Source organism: Onychostoma macrolepis, chromosome 25, assembly GCF_012432095.1.
Source record: "Onychostoma macrolepis isolate SWU-2019 chromosome 25, ASM1243209v1, whole genome shotgun sequence".
In the NCBI taxonomy this organism is placed as follows: Eukaryota; Metazoa; Chordata; class Actinopteri; order Cypriniformes; family Cyprinidae; genus Onychostoma; species Onychostoma macrolepis.
This window is the reverse complement of record NC_081179.1, coordinates 14,258,345-14,275,526: the sequence shown is the minus strand read 5'-3', so window position 1 is coordinate 14,275,526 and position 17,182 is coordinate 14,258,345. Positions and strand designations below refer to the sequence as shown.

The 17,182-nt window shown below is 37.7% G+C and overlaps 2 protein-coding genes across 2 annotated transcripts; both read left to right on the top strand.

Annotated features, from left to right (window-relative positions):
* The first annotated feature begins 459 nt into the window (after positions 1-459).
* Positions 460-8,416, top strand: bmt2 (base methyltransferase of 25S rRNA 2 homolog). The gene is made up of 5 exons (XM_058766513.1): positions 460-753; positions 3,802-3,943; positions 4,022-4,150; positions 4,243-4,357; positions 5,420-8,416. The coding sequence occupies exons 1-5, from the start codon at positions 615-617 to the stop codon at positions 6,047-6,049; spliced, it is 1,155 nt and encodes a 384-aa protein (XP_058622496.1). The 5' UTR covers positions 460-614; the 3' UTR covers positions 6,050-8,416.
* An 884-nt stretch (positions 8,417-9,300) lies between these two features.
* On the top strand, positions 9,301-16,083 carry tmem168b (transmembrane protein 168b). Its single transcript, XM_058768089.1, has 4 exons — positions 9,301-11,099; positions 12,312-12,454; positions 12,571-12,845; positions 13,818-16,083. Exons 1-4 carry the CDS (start codon positions 9,963-9,965, stop codon positions 14,363-14,365), a joined length of 2,103 nt encoding a protein of 700 aa, XP_058624072.1. The 5' UTR covers positions 9,301-9,962; the 3' UTR covers positions 14,366-16,083.
* Positions 16,084-17,182: the final 1,099 nt, after the last annotated feature.

Sequence of the window (17,182 nt, the reverse complement as noted above, 5' to 3'; positions counted from 1 at the left end):
CCTCACGCCACACTAATTTAAACTACAGGTAAATTGTTTACGCTCGGGCCCAGCCAATCACAGCGCGACAAAGTTTTCTTTTAAATTAATATTACGTTTGTTAATGTATAGTCTTATTAGTCTAAATGTGGCCTATAATGAAGGGCCTTAAATTAAGTATTCCTATTTTTAATTATTTTATTAACAAAGTGTAACCATAACGATCATTAAATTATTAATTTTTAAAAATTATATTTCAAAATAATTCATATTACATTTTCAAACACCTATATAATTAATTGCATAGAATAATACATAATAATCATAATGATGGTTATTAATAATAATAATAATTATTATATGTAAAATAATACAAGTTATCATTAAGTTATCAACCCTTCGGAGAGTTTGATTTGAAGGTTGCCAACAGCCAATAAACACCAAAGAAAAAGAAGAAGAAGAGTTTGATTTGAGTTTGAGGCGTTTCATGTTCAGAGTTCACAGATTGGACGCGCACTTCCGGCACGTTCGCTGGAGAGGCGCAATCAGGCTGCGCGTTATTGCGGTGCGTGCGTGCCTGCGTGCATGCTGACGGACTGACGGAGCCGGTGCGCCGGTAGCCTGAGTGCTGTACTATGGACCTGCGGAGCAGCGCAGAGACAGAGTCGGATCTCTCCGTCGCGACGGAGCTGCAGTGCAGGAAGCAGGAGCAGGAGAAGCTGTCGGGGGTGGTGAAGAGCGTGCACCGAAAACTCCGCAGGAAATACATTGAAGGTAACTTACTGCCTGAGATGCGTAGCTGTGTAGCCTAGCCTAGACCAGTTTCTGTTGTCTGGCCTTATCAGAGCTGCGGACATTTAAACGACGGGATAACAACCGTGTAGCTACGAGAACAAAAATGGAGTTATTTTAATGTAAACTTGTGTTTTATGACCGTTGACATGAACTGATTTCATACTCGTTTTAGAAACCATTGGCTGTGGCTCAAAACCTAGTAAGCTGCCTACATAGACAGCATTTCGGGTAACATTTCAATGGAACGTTCCGAACGCACTTAAATAATGTTGTCTAGGTAACAGTTAGGCAGCACATTAGGTATTGAAACAGCCTCTGTCTGTGTGTCTGTCTGTCTTTCTGTCTGTCTGTAGCACGACTTTATAGTCTAGTCAGCAAGCCTGTGCGCGGTCGTTCATCTGTTCCTGTTTTGCTCTTCATTGATCCGATGGCTGTGTTTGAAAGCATAAACAATTTTTAATACACTTTAGGGAAGAAAAAGGCAGTAAAGCAAACATTTATGAGCATGAAGCCTCTGATTTAAGTGTCCTGACTGTGTACAGGTGACAAGTGTGCTGACGTCAGTTATGTTGGTTTCAGTGTGACAGTGTCACTGTGGTTATGAGCACTTGTGGTGTAAATCTGGATTTTTTTTTTTTTTAGTTGCCTAATCTTTAGTATAGCTCACTATAGCTTCTCTCCACAGTTGACTTTCCTATTAGAGATTTTAGCATGTTCTTTTTAAAGTGTACCTAAAAAAACTAACAAAATTCACTGATAGTGTTCTGACTTAAATATCTGCATCCAGTCCTTTTTTGGCAACCTTAGAAGTTTTGGCCTTCTCCACTGTATATAAAACAAACATGCAACCAAACATACAACACTGTCAACATTAATCTGTTGAAATGAGACTAAAATGAATCAGAAACTGATTTTAATTACTTTTGTCCAAAAGTAATTAATCTTGTCACCATGTAAAGAAATGAGGGTGAGTAAATGAAGACAGAATTTAGCTACATTTTTGGGTGAACTATCACTTTAAGCACAGTCTATCACGTTTAAAAATGCCATTTTTCCGGCCATATTTTGTACCCAGTTTTTGTAAAGTGCCTCTTATTATGTCTGATGAAGACTAAGTCCCAAAAAGCGATGCGTGCACATTTTTAAAAAAGATGTAAAAAATATTATCTTGAGAATTGTTAGACAATTCGCTTTTTTATTGATAGAGATAATTGACTGTGTGAAGATGTTATTACATTTCCTGTTACAGTCTTGCACTGCAGTGAGCTTCATCCAAGACGGATATCATGACAGAGATTAGTGTTGTCAAAAGACCCGGTACTTCGGTACCAAGTCGGTACTAAAAAAATGAAAACGTCACGGTACCAGGTTTTTTTAAGTACCGGTGGTACCGAGTACCCGGTCAACCCGGTTCTTGATGCGTACGGCCCAATGATTTCCGCGATGCAGAAAACGCGGACGGAATCTCGGAATCCAGTTATAAAAACGGAATTTACAGTTTAGCACGGAATGTCACGGAATTTGTCAAAGTTTGGATGAATTGATCAAAAGTAGGTCATTACACTTAAATCAAATCGCGACACGGACTAGTATCTGTAAATATTACGCCGCAAAAGTCGGCTCAAATATGAATCCTGCGCGTCTCTGTGTGAGTGAATGAAAGGCAGAGACGCGCGGTTTTTTTTTTTTTTTTAATACATACACTGAAGCGCGTGTGACGCTCGCGGTGATTTCAGCGCCGTCTCAGTGAGGACATAAATACATAAACAACATCTACAGAACTGCTCTGAGAGTCACTTCACGAGCATTTTACCGTTTCATTGAGTAAAACCAGCATCATATCATATAGCTACACACAGAAATTTAAAGGTATTCACGGCAACCCGTCAAAATAAACGTTTATTTTAAAGACACTGTGCCAGAAATATATTACTATTATTTAGTAGAATGTATGTGATACTATTACTACTGTTGAAAAAAAATTAATAAATATTTATTTTTAAAGAAATCACACAATATTTCTTCCATATTTTAATTTTAATAGTAAATCTCCTTTATTTACCCAAAAAATAAAATGTCTTTAAATTTAATTAATTAAAAGACAAATCAAATTTGGGTGAAACTTGTTTACTGTTTTTCATACTTTTATTACTTGCGGAAAAACTTGAAACACAATTTTCATACATTTTATTTTTGTTTGACTTTATTATTAAAAATAGTGCGTTTTTTGAATTAGCATGTGGTACCGAAATTGGTACCGAGAACCGTGGATTTTCACTGGTATCGGTACCGAATACTGAAATTTTGGTACCGTGACAACACTAACAGAGATTATGAAATGTTATATTTTTGCCTGCAATCAGTTGTACCCGCAGGAAGCAGAACTTAATATAAAATACCACCACGTTTATACCGTCTGACTTTAAATGTGTTGAGTTTCTTATGGTTCAGACTAGCTTTATCGAATCTTCCCCCGAGAGGGACGAGCAGCGCTATAAATCCCACACACAGTAGTCTATTCACTAGACCCCGTGATGGGTTAATAAGGAAGGCGTGATCTGGTCGTCTTGGCATTGTACAGCAGCATTCATATGTAACGGCGCTGCAGACTCTTCCCTTCTTGTCTTATTCTCTGTAAATCTGATAAGGCCTGTATTTTCCATTCTGTCATGGGACTGCTCAATTTTTGTCAGTTCTTGCCCTCCCGAGCACTCTTGTAGGGTAGCGGTTGCTTTCTGGTGTCATCGGCGTTATCAGCAAGTTTGTGAAATGTGTGTGAATCGGCACAAAAACGCTTTGATGATACAGTACTTTTGAGCTTGGCGATGGAGTTTCACTGAGTTGTTGAAGAAATCGGACTGTGTTTTGTGAGCCGTTGGAGGCTACGGTTTCAGAATTGAAATTTAGAGGAAGCACAACATCAGCTGACTTCTGAAAGTAGGCTTTGTGAAAATGTTCACTTAGTTATGCCATGCAGAAGGATCAGTCATGACTGTACACTCCTCTGTTCTGTCTTTTCGGCTGCAGTGGGAGATTTCGAGAAAATATGGCGTGAACATTGTGAAGACGAGCAGACTCTTAGCGAATATGCCATGGCCATGAAGAACTTGGCTGACAACCACTGGGCGAATAAATGCGAGGGCGAGGGGCGCATCGAGTGGTGCCGCAGGTATGAGTGCTAATGGTTAGTATTTTATGTTGAGAAGCTGATTTGGTATTTATTGCTGTTAAATCTCTCTTGCCGCAGTGTTTGTCAGGAGTACTTCCAGGATGGAGGGATGAGGCGAATGTTGGAGAAGGATGAGAAGAGTGCTAGGCATGCTGCAGCTGGGAATAACACATCTGCAAACTCTCCACCACAATCTTCCTCTTCAAGGTGCTCTAGAATGACATATTTTAACAGAATTTAACAGATGGTAATGAGTTCATTGACTAAATCTTAAGCTTTTTGTTCATGCTTGGTAACAGCTCAACGTTCCAGCTTGGGAGGATACGACTACTGGATGTGGGCAGCTGTTTCAATCCCTTCCTGAAGTTTGACGAGTTTCTGACTGTTGGAATCGACATTGTGCCAGCAGTGGAGGTTTGTGTTTCTTGAAGTTATATGAGACTGTCGTCTTGTTAATTAACTTAATAAATAAAGTATTGTTGGCGCCAATAGCACTGTGGGCAGTGCACTGACATACAGCGCCGTTACGCAACGGGCGTCCCAAGTTCGAATCCCGAATCGAGGACCTTTCCTGATCCTGTCCCCCTCTCTCTGTCACTTCCTGTCAGCTCTGATCTGTCCTATCATAATAAAATGCCAAAAATAAATCTTTAAAAAAATCTATTTTTTCTATGAATCTATTAATTTATTTATTCAAAACATCAGAAATGTGGCTTAAATATTCCACTTTTCATTTTGATGTTTTTTGGGCATCAATTTCAAAAACCTGTCCAAAAATGTCAGGGTAGTACAACCATCCTGGCAATGAAATATTTTATGCTCACCAGGGTTGCATTTATTTAATCAAAAATACGGTAAAAACAGGATTATTGTGAATATATTATTACATTTTAAAATAACTGTTTTCTATTTCAGTGTATTATAAAATGTAATTTATTTCAGTGATGTAAAGCTGAATTTTCAGCAGCCATTACTCCAGTCTCCAGCGTCACATTGTCCGAAAAAATCATTTTATATGCAAAAAACATTTCTTATTAATGTTGAATACAGTTGTGCTGCATCGATTTTGTGGAAACTGTGATATGTTTTTCTTAGTATTTTTTGATGACTAGAAAGTTTTAAAAAACAGCATTTATTTTAAATATAAATGTGTGTATTAAATATGATAAATGTCTTGACTGATTTTTATCAATTGAATGCATTTTTTTCATATAAAAAAAACTTTTGATTAATAGTATAATGGTTACACCACATTTTATTGTCATTAAATTTAAACTTTTGCAAAAAATGGTATAAATGTTTTTCAAAACCAATATGAATACAAAAAGTACATTTCTAGGAAATTATTATGTAATGCATGCATTTATATCCTTTATCTTGGATACTCTTTCTGTCATTGACCCTTGTACAAATTTTACCTGTCCTGCTGAGTCAAGCTAAATGTTCAGATTTTTTTGTTCCTCTTTATGGTTACAGAGTGTCTACAAATGCGACTTTCTCAACCTGCAGCTGCAGCAGCCTCTGCAGCTGGCCAGCGATGCCTTGGATGCCTTCCTGCGGCAGCTGCGAGGCCCCATCGATGCTTTACCTGCCCAGCTATTTCACGTGGTAGTCTTCTCCCTGCTTCTCTCCTACTTCCCCTCGCCCTACCAGCGCTGGCTCTGCTGCAAGAAAGCACATGAACTCCTGACCCTGAACGGCCTGCTCCTCATCATCACCCCCGACTCCTCCCACCAGGGCCGGCACGCGCTTATGATGCGCAGCTGGCGAGTTGCAGTGGAGTCTCTGGGCTTCAAGCGCTACAAGTACGTCAAGTTCTCCCACATGCACCTGATTGCTTTCCGCAAGGTGTCGCCAACCACCAGCAGCGACCTAGTCAGCCGCAACTACCCAGAGATGCTTTACATCCCGCAGGACTTTAACACGCTCGACGAGGACGGATTCACCGATTGCTACGAACCTCCGCGCTCCGATTTCGAGGACGACCAGTTGGCTTGTAGCTTCACGGAATTGCCAGACACACCGTACGATTCGGACTCGGGCGAGAGCCAGAGCAGCTCGGCTCCCTTCCACGAGCTGGAAGACCCTATTTTGCTGCAGAGTTGAACTTGTTTACTGCCCCTCTTGATATTTAGTACCCTACCTTCGTGCTGCCAAAATTGCTCCGCTGCGTTTGTGTACTCGACCCCTTTTTAAGAAGCAAAAAGTTTGCACAGAGTGAATGAGGACGTTTAAGTGGGCGTTGATTTTTAAGAGCGTGCAAGACATCCTTTTGAACACAAATGTACACACTAAACAATCTTAACTAAGAAATAGAAGTGATGTGGTTTTGTAACAGAAGCAACTGAGTGATTTCAGGTCGAGGAAGATTTTGCTCACCCACTTTGGCTGTTTTCTCATTTAGAATGACTGGACAAACCTTTTCAGACTAGCTTAACTTATAGCTTAGGCGTAGTTATCGTCAGTGTCAATAGATCCAACCTTTTGGTCAGTTACCATACTGCTTTGGACTTTTTCAGCTGTATTTCAGAAAAGGATAGTTCGCCCAAAATGGCATTTCAAACCTGTATGACGTCCGTCTTCTCTGAAATGCATATATTTTGAAAAATGCCTCGGTGTAATTTTGTCCAATTGTAACTTTTAGTAACAATGAAACTCAATGGGGTCCAAAACAACATCGTTGTTACATTTGAGTTACATTGTTACTAAAAGTTACATTGAAACGAAAGTGACAGTGAAAGTTATTTTGGACCCCATTGACTTCCATTGTAAGTTAAAGTAAAAAGGTGAATAAATGATGACAGAATTTTCCATTTTTGCGTGAACTATCCAATTAATAGTTTGATTCTTAGCAAGTTTTCACTGGACATTTTAGATGACAATTTCAGCCATCTGTTCTCTACCGACTTTTTGGAATAGCCTTTATCAATTATATTTGTAGCATTTTAAGTGTCTGCAGAACTTGTGCGTGTTTGGTTATGTGACATTGTAACTGTGAATGTGGATTTCTCGCTTCAACAAGGTACAAATCATGCAAAGTAGACATAGTTTTTCAGAACAAACAATCTTGCAGGTGACTGGATTGGATGCATGTGTTGTGGCAATGTGTTTCTAATCTTGCGATCAAACGGCCTGAAAGTAGCTGCGTGTCTGCCTTCGTTTTCGTTTTAACCGCTATTATAACCAGTAATATCCGATTACTTGTCAGTAGTATGTAGTATGGAACAGGTTAGATTTCTCTGCATTTCGCCATAATGTGACTTTATTGAGTAGGATGATTGTTTACTCTTGACTGTTTACTCTCGAAACCTTCGTTTGCTCTAAATCTACTTCCTGTATCGTTATCTGGCGTATATCCCATTGAGTTTTTCAGTACATTATTTTAGTCTCCTGCTTTCAAAATAAAGCTTTTAAGGTACAAAAGTTTGAAAAGTACTCTGCCAAATGTTGATTTAAAAGTACTACAAAAAGATTGTCGCGTATCACTGTACGTTTTTAGCTTCTATGTGTGTGACTGTAGAATTTGCAGCTTTTTTATTCACTCCAGGTTCTTAAAAACACTATTTTGACTGTCCAAGCACATATTTGCACGTTTTCGATAACACCCTTCGTAGGGTTGGCAAAATATCGATATTGGCATCAGCACTTCATTAGAATAGCAATACGTTCATAATCATAAACGGTCAAAAATTCCCCATATTACTGTAACCTGGCAGTTATATCGAGGAACTGATATTAGGCACTGTTTTCTATTGTATTCACGTGGTTACCGTTTGGTAAACCTGATGACATGAGAATATGCTGTGATGGGTCTTTACTCTTGAAGGAGTGTGTGAGATGTACATTGGGGTTCTGTTGAAGTATCTATGTGAGGTTTTGGTGTTAGGCACTTTAAATGTGTTTTAGGGGTGCCAAAAATAAGTGTGGAAAGATTTGAAATGGTGATAGAATTCAGTATGTGATCTTTCAGGGTATCAGGAAAAAAAAAAAAATCCTCCTCAAGGTGCCTTCAAACCCAAATTGTATTTTTGCATTTGTGATTATATAGATTGGATTCAAGAACAGGCTACTGATTGTCATAAGAAAATGCGATAATTTCTCTCCCACAGTAAACAGTTACAGTACATGCTTTCAGCAAATTAACCAGCACCCGAAAAACAATTACTGAAATACTGCCCTGTTAGCAATAGCAGTTAAAGGCTTTCTTTAGTCTGTACTCGATTTATAAATCTAAGAAAAAATGTTTTAAAACATTTAAAAAAAATAAAAAAAGATTTGTATTATATTGTTTACTTGGTGGTGTGTTCAGATATTCACATATCAAATGTCTTTGTCTTCCCCAGGCTCTAATCTGCTGTTTGCATGATTGATTTTCTTTATCAGTGTTAAGATGGTTGACTCCCACAGAACCGGACTATTTGTGAGGAATATTGTTATTCATCTTTTATAAATAAAGGTTTTTGTCGCCTTTTATCTCTGGTCTTTCATTTGCCTATAGCAGGTCGCTTTAAATGCTTTACAGCTATTCATATATGATTATATGTGTTTCATATCTGACAGAATACATTTTAAATGTTTATTGTAGTGCTATTTAATGTACACAAAAGTTTGGGGTCAGTAATATTTTTTCATTCAGCAAGGAAGAATTGAAATTTATCAAAGGTGTCAGTAAAGATTGTTAAAATAATTTTCATATAATGGATGGATATAATGTTACGCAACTGTTTTGATGTTAAGACACTTTTTTGAGCAGCATATTGGAGTAATGGCTGCTGAAAATTCAGCTTTGCATCACAGGAATTACATTTTAAAACCAGCTATTTTAAATCGTAATAATATTTCACAATATTGTTGTTTTTACTGTATTTTTAATCAAATAAATGGTAAGAACAAAACATTTCAAAAACATAAAATCTCACAATAACACTTTACAATAAGGTGTCATTTGTTAACATGAGTTAATGTATTAACTAACATGAACAAGCAATGAACAATGCATTTATTACACTATTAATATTTGTTAATGTTAGTTAATGAAAATACAGTTGTTCATTGTTTATTCATGTTAGCTCACAGTGCATTAACTAATGTTAACAAACAACTTATGATTTTAATAATGCATTAGTAAATGCTGAAATGAACATTAACTAAGATTACTAAATGCTGTAGAAGTATTGTTCATTCTTAGTTCATGTTTACTAATGTTGTTAAATAATGAACCTTATTGTAAAGTGTTACCCTTTATATAAACAAAAATTATACCCTTGTACAAATTTTCCAGTATTTTTAATATTGTAAAAGCAATAAATAACAGTGGTGTAAATCAAACATTTTATTCCATTCATCCCTGTTTCACTGAGACGCTTTGTGTGTCCTGTCAGGGACTCCGTAGCGGCTTAATACCGATGTGCAAACATGGCGGACATTGAGCGAAGTTTAGGCGATGGAACGGGATATTGTGCTATAAATTTCCAGTTTTAGTTGTTTTTCAGTAAACGACAACGATCAATCAGTTGTATATCCACTGGCGTACTTCTTTTAGCTTGATTTAATCGATGTTACTCTCGTCGTGAACAGAAGAAACACATTCTGTCAACTTTCTGATGCCGGTAAACGCACTGGAATCTGCTCGACTAAACCAGACTGACAGCACATCAAAACTCCTCACCTCTTATATTTACCCTGATTTAATAACTTTTGATGAGTTTAGCACATCTACTTCACGCCTTCGTTATAACATGACCTTGAGTTGAACAGTTCGGTTCGTTCAGCAGTAACAGGTGGATATTGACAATCCACTATTTCATTGTTGATGTTACTCTAACGTTTGCACTGAAATGTCTCTATGGACGGATTAGTTTTAGTTTGACCTCAAATCCACCATACAACATGCCCTTCTTACATCCTTTTTGCTGAATAGTTATGTCGCAAATAATTGTTCCTGTTGTGTAAATTATGTGACTCGGGACGTCGAGTCTGCAAGTTTTTCTGCTGTTGTGCGAGTTTTAACTCTTGAACGATGTGCAAGCTGCTCAAGTATTGCTTCAGTCACTTCCTTTATGCTGCCATGACCCGCCTGGACGAAGCCAACAAAGGGGTCAACATGTGGTCATCCATTCGGTACCTCGGTTACCTGTCCAGCCTGAACTCCCTTGTGGCTATTTGCCTGGGAATTTACGTACAATGGGAGAAAACTGCAGACACTATCATCTTGGTCATTTTCATTTTGGGCCTCTTCGTTCTTGGGATTGCCTGCATTCTCCACTATTACTTCGGTATGGAAAGCGTCAGCCTATTTCTCCTGCATCTGTGGTTTGGTTTCCTTCTGGGTTTGCTGTGCTTCATCAACGTCCCGTCCAAAGAGCCCGATGTTAAGGAGCAGGTGGCCAACTATATGTTAATAGCGAGTATTGTGATACGAACCCTATGGGCTTTGGTTGGAAGAATGTGCGGTTATACCCGACATCAACCTGCTTTCCTCACCTCAAGGGAAGCTTTGGAGCTCACAGGCTTCGCTGTGGCCAGCACAACCTTGGTCAGCCAAAAATGCATAAGCCTTGTGGTCCTGTCACTGGCTTTGGCGGCTGTAGTTGTGGATTTGCGCATGAAGTCCCTCTTCGCGATCCCAAACCTGGTCTGCTTCTCGGTTGTTGCTGCGTTCTTCTTCCAGGAGTCTTTAGGAGTGTCCACCAACCCCTTCGCCTTGTCTTGCTTCTTCAGCCGTCTCGTCTGCGACCCAATACTGGACGTGTACTTCAGCGGACTTTCGGTCACCGAACGCTGGTCACCGCTGCTGCTGAGAAGAGGCCTGTGGAGACGCTTAACGCTTCTTCCTCTGGTCGTCATGGAGGTGATGTTTTCGGTCGTGGCCGCTCTGAAGATGAGAGATCTGGATCGGTGGTACCTGCTCATCCCGGGTCTTTCAGTATCTGCTGTTTTCTGGATCATCTGCCATCTGGTTTTTCTCGTCACGCTGTGGGGTTTTCACAGCAAGCTGAGTGACTGTCAGAGGATGTGCATGCTGCACACGTCAGAGGCTGGAGAGCTGGACAGGGTCATGGCGTCTAAGGGGATGCGGCACTTCTGTCTCATATCGAAACGCCTAGTGCTCTTCAGCCTGATGTCCACCATCATACTCGGGGCTCTGGGTTTGCAGGTAAGGCTTCCTTTGAAAATCTTTCTTAGTTCTTGTGTTCATGGTGGTTTCACATGGTTTGAAATACATTTATACAATTTTCAAGAAAGGTTTAGACATAATAACTATAAATAAGTAAAAGTAACATGTTTTTCTTATACATTGAATACACGTGAGTGACTGTCAGTCCTTTCAAAAAAGCTTACAAAATATTTTAAAGGGATAGTTCACCCAAAAATTCTGACATTAATTACTCACCCTCATATTGTTCAAAACCTGTAAAGTCCTTCATTCATCTTCGGAACACAAATTAAGATATTTTTGATGAAATTTGAGAGCTTTCTGACCCTGCATAGACAGCAACGCAACTGACACATTCAAGGCCCAGAAAGGTAGAAAGGACATTGTTAAAATAGTCCATGTGACATCTGAGTTCAAGCTTAATTTTATGAAGCTACTAGAATATTTTTGTGTGAAAAGAAAACAAAAATAATGACTTTATTGAACAGTTTCTTCTCTTCTGTGTTAGTCTACGATGCGCGTTTAAAAGAGTACCATGATGAGTAATTAATGACAAAATTTTCATTTTTGGGTAACTATCCCTCAAGGTATACAGTATAGTTATTTATTCATATATATATATATATATATATATGTGTGTGTGTGTGTAATATATATATTTTTTTACTAATATCAAATGAATATTTCATAAATATTCCACATTCTTTTTTGGAAGTCACACCAGATGATGGTGTACATCTTATCACCCATAAAAAGATCAAATTACAGTCACGAGGGTTTACAAGAGTCCTCTCAATGATATCATTTCCTGTTTTATGGTTATTTTTCATGCTTATTGGTTTCACACCATGACTTTGATTTGGCACACAAATATCTTTCAAGCAATAATATGTGGTAATGCACCTAACTGTTATAAATAACTTTTCTATTTTGTAAATGTATAGAATATAATTTATCGAATATGAATATTGCCTGAATTTATATTCAGTGACACCTTCAGTGTCACACAATCCTTCAGAGATCATTCTAATATGCTGATATGCTGCTTAAGAAACATTTATTATTATCAATGTTGAAAGTTGTGCTGCTTAATATCTTTGTGGAAACTGTGATATATATATATATATATATATATATATATAAAATCTTCGTCAAAATATTCTGCCTGGTGATAATTTTCTTTGGTCCTTGATGTTTTGTTTTCTCCTACAGCCGTCCAACAGTCTGTTTATTGCGTTGTTTCTGCTGGTGCTGCCTCTGGAGTCACTAGCCCACGGTCTCTTCCATGAGCTGGGAAACATCCTCGGAGGAACCTGTGTCGGCTACGCCATGGTGATTCCTACCAACTACTGCAGGTACTGGAAACATATACACTCACATTTCACTAACTCAGATACTTCAGGTCAGTTTATTAGTCAGTAACTTACACAGAGCGTCAGTATTTCATCCTCATCCTCTCACTTTCTCTCAGCCCAGATGGTCAGCCCACCCTGCTCCCCCCAGCGCATGTGCAGGAGCTCAACTTGCGTTCCACAAGGATGCTTAACAACGTGCAGCGCTTCTTCTCTCATCACATGATCGAGACCTACGGTTGTGATTACTCCACGAGCGGCTTGAGTCTGGAAGCCCTGCAGGCCAAGCTCCGCATTTTCATGGAGGCACACACGGCTGACGGCCCACGACACGACACCTACGTGCTGTATTACAGCGGACACACCCACCGCAGCGGAGAGTGGGCTCTAGCAGGTGGGAGAATCATTACATAACATTTTTTCCTGTAGAAACAGACACAACAGAACTTGAGAGAATCTCATAACTTAAAACTCAAAACCATTCACCCAAAATAAGAAAAAATAAAAAAGAATTGAGAAAAATATATTTTGTGTACGGTACATTTTTAAAAATGCATTTTCCTTAACAACAGTTTTTTTTTTTTTTTACTGTATTAAGATACTGTATAATAGTAATGAAAATAACAGAATTTGTGAGAAGAATCATCTGTTATATATCATCTGTAACATCTGTCGTGTATTTGAATAAGCAAATGAATTAAAGGCCTTAGCAAATACAACCATAAAGTATACTTTACAATTTAAAAATATGACTTTAGTTTTTTCAAATAGCAGCAATACAATTTTTTTATTTTATGGAAAATGAAATCTAATTTAGACCAATTGCCATTTTTTTTACATTTTTAAAATGCTTTTTCCTTCAATTCCTATTAGTGTAATACAGAAAATCTTCGATCATTAATTTTTGATCATTTTACTTACAGAAATCACTAAAACGAATAAATGTTTTAAAGATACTGTATTATAGTAATGAAGTCACTGTGGATATGAGAAAAAAAAACATGAAATTAAATTTAAAAACCTGTTAAATGTATTAGAATCAGCATAAATTAAACGTCTTACAACAAATACAATCATAATATATAAACACTTTCCAATTTAAAAATATGATTTTTTCCAAATGGCATCTATCTATCCATCATCCATCCATCCATCTATCCATCTATCTGTCTGTCCCTCCGTCCATCCACCTGGATTTTGCAGATTAATATGATCTGGAAATTTGTTTGGAACTAGCTCCCATATTAGTTCAATTTGCATACCATTTACATAAAATGCATTAAAAAAGATAATATGCATATGGAGCTCAGCCAAACTCTGGGAAACAGTTTTATACAGGCCTTTTTTTGTCTTTTAATATAATTAGGTGGAGATGTTTTACGTCTAGATGAGATTGTGCAGCTCTGGAGAGAAAAGAACGCTGGATTCTGTTCCCGTCTCATCATTATTCTCGACACCGACAACTCGCTCCCCTGGGTGAAGGAGGTGCAGAAAATCGAGGGACTTTATGTAGCGGTTCAAGGAGCAGTGCTCTCTAGTCCCACAGACCCGGAGGTCCAGGACGCGCCTCAGCTCGGGGACTTCACCTGTCAATGGGTTGATTTTAACTGCAACCCTGACAGCATAGTTCGGTGGTCTGAGCGTGGGCGGCCCGTCCAAGCAGCCTATGGCATCTCCAGACACTGGAGCGACTACAAGCTTCACCTGCCCACTGAAAGCGACGTCACCAGGCACTGGAGACTCTACTTCCCACGCCTGACTTACCCTGTGGTTCAGCTCGCACACTGGTGCGGTGTGTTGAACCTCTTTTGGGTTTGCGGATACTGCGTTCGACTGCTCCGAAGGATCAAACTCACTTGGTTCCCACCTTCGGTGCTGGATACGGGCCAAGGTTTCAAACTGGTTAAATCGTAGAACAGGAAGTGAGGCGATACTGTAAGCAGCTGCCGGTCGCAGCAGGTCTGAGCTGTATCTGGACATGGATAGGTGACGCTCATCTACGGCAGCTTTAGGTTGTATTGACCAGCACAGCAATTTGTAAAATCTCAGGTGTGAAAACACTCCATGTGTGTGTTTGTGATTGAAAAAATTGCTAAAAATTGGCCAACTTGCATACAAGAATTTCATATTCATTACTCAGCGAGGGTGAATTTTGTGAAACCAATCAACATTTCTGGGTCATAGATCACCTCTAAATCAAAAGATAGATGAACATAAGACAGTATATTTTGCATAAAGAAATAAAATCAATTTTTTATTAAAAAGATTATTTTAGTGACAATTAAGTATATTTTCTTGTCAGAATCATAATGAAAAGATTTGTATTTAAAATTAAATGATCTTATAATCCTTATTGGTAAAAAACAAAACTGTCATTACCGCAGTGTGAATTTCCCCCACATTTTTATATTATATAAAATTATTCAACATAAATAATAAATACAAAAACTATTTTATTACAGTGAATAAAATCCCTGATTACATTATGAAAAATGTCAATACCATAATGCAAAATGTTTTGCTGATTTAAAAATTTTGAATTATTTTTATATTAATTATATTATTGCTGTTATATTATACAACATATACAGGATTATTTATTACAGTAAAAATATCCCAGCGATTAAATGATGAAAATTGTCTTCACCGTAATGCAATTTATTTATTATTTTTTTAATTTAAAATGATTTTTATATTGCATAAAAATGCAAATTTCTATCCTTAATTGTCATGAAAACATGACCTTAAAATAGGTTTTAATTTTTTATGCAAAATTATTCTTTCCTTTTGATATTAGGGTAAAATATGGCCTGGAGATTTTTTTTTTTTTTTTTTTTTTACAAGATTCACATACAATATGTTACTGATGGGCCTAACAGCATTGCACCCTCTAACCAATTCAGCTGTTGCTGCTTTAACTTGTATTTTTTAACTCCCACTTCCATTTTAACACTTTTTCATGACTTTTGTAAACTCTGTTACACTAAACTGTAGAATGCAGCTTTTGTACACAGATCCGGCAGCACAGTGTGAAACCCATTACCAGCTCAGCCATTTTGCAGTGCCTCTGCTTTACTGCACTAGACAAACCACAGCCTTTTATTTGGTGTCTATACAAGGGACGTAGTGTCCGTTTAACACTATAACCCACACATTCAGATCTGTCCAGTCTGTGGAGTGGTGTATTTATGTATTTTGTTTTATTTGTTTATTCAGAAAAAGATTTTCTACTGCCCTTTATAAATTGATAAATTCATACTATTTTGTATAGTTTGGTTGGTCTCGATTAGTTAAGTATATTTGACTAATATTGCGTGTTGCTAGCACTTACAACAGTTTGGGTTGAGTGTTTATACTAGAGGTTACATGTTCTGAAGTGCCTTCGGTAAGATTAGTCCTCACCAAAAGACACGAGGATTTACTCCTTGTGAAATATGCAATATTTATTGATTGACTTAAGACATGTATGATATGAAGAGGTTTAAGGCTTTGTGTTTTTTTTAAAGGAACCTGTGAATGGCTTCAACAAAGAATGAACGAGACACTGGGATGATTTCAATGATTGTTTGCGTGTTTTAAATCAGACATGAGAATGAATTCGATATTTTGATAATAAAAGAGTGGCTCTTTTACTGCAATATTGTGTATTGAATTGTTTTTCACACACCAACAGACAAAAAAAAAAAAACCTACTAAATATTTCTAAATTTAGGTTACTATTAAATTTATATTCAGTGAATTGCATAATGTTTAAATAAGTGAAATAAACGAGAGAAACTAAAAATGCAGTCACACTTACCTCTGTTCTGTGAGTTTCCGTGGGTGAAATTCCATACAATTCGATCGGAATTTACGCAATAGTATGGAAGCCTGTTTCTGACACGAAAAAGGTAAATGCGGCATTTTATTTTATGATGAAGACTTTTTTTTCCTTGCAATTCCGAGTTTTTTTTTTCTTCTCATTATTCTGAGTTTACATCTCGCAATATTTTTTTTGGTTTTTGCCATGGAATTTAAAAAAAACAACTTTTTATCTTACAATTACAAAGACTTTTTTCTTGAAGTTGCGAATTTAATGTTATATCTCAGAATTGTGAGCTTATATAGCGAGTTATAAACTGTTTGGATTGAAAGTGAATTCATACGTTTCTACAATATTGACAATAGACCAACTTGCCCCCAATTGTGCAAGTTCTCCCACTTAAAAAGATGAGAGAGGCCTGTAATTTTCATCATAGGTATACCTCAACTATGAGAGACAAAATGAGGGAAAAAAAAAAAAATTCAGAAAATCACATTGTAGGATTTTTAAAGAATTTATTTGCAAATTATGGTGGAAAATAAGTATTTGGTCAATAACAAAATTTCATCTCAATACTTTGTTATATACCCTTTGTTGGCAATGACAGAGGTCAAACGTTTTCTGTAAGTCTTCACAAGGTTTTCACACACTGTTGCTGGTATTTTGGCCCATTCCTCCATGCAGATCTCCTCTAGAGCAATAATGTTTTGGGGCTGTCGCTGGGCAACACGGACTTTCAACTCCTCCAAAGATTTTCGATGGGGTTGAGATCTGGAGATTGGCTAGGCCACTCCAGGACCTTGAAATGCTTCTTCTGAAGCCACTCCTTCGTTGCCAGGCGGTGTGTTTGGGATCATTGTCATGCTGAAAGACCCAGCCACGTTTCATCTTCAATGCCCTTGCTGATGGAAGGAGGTTTTCACTCAAAA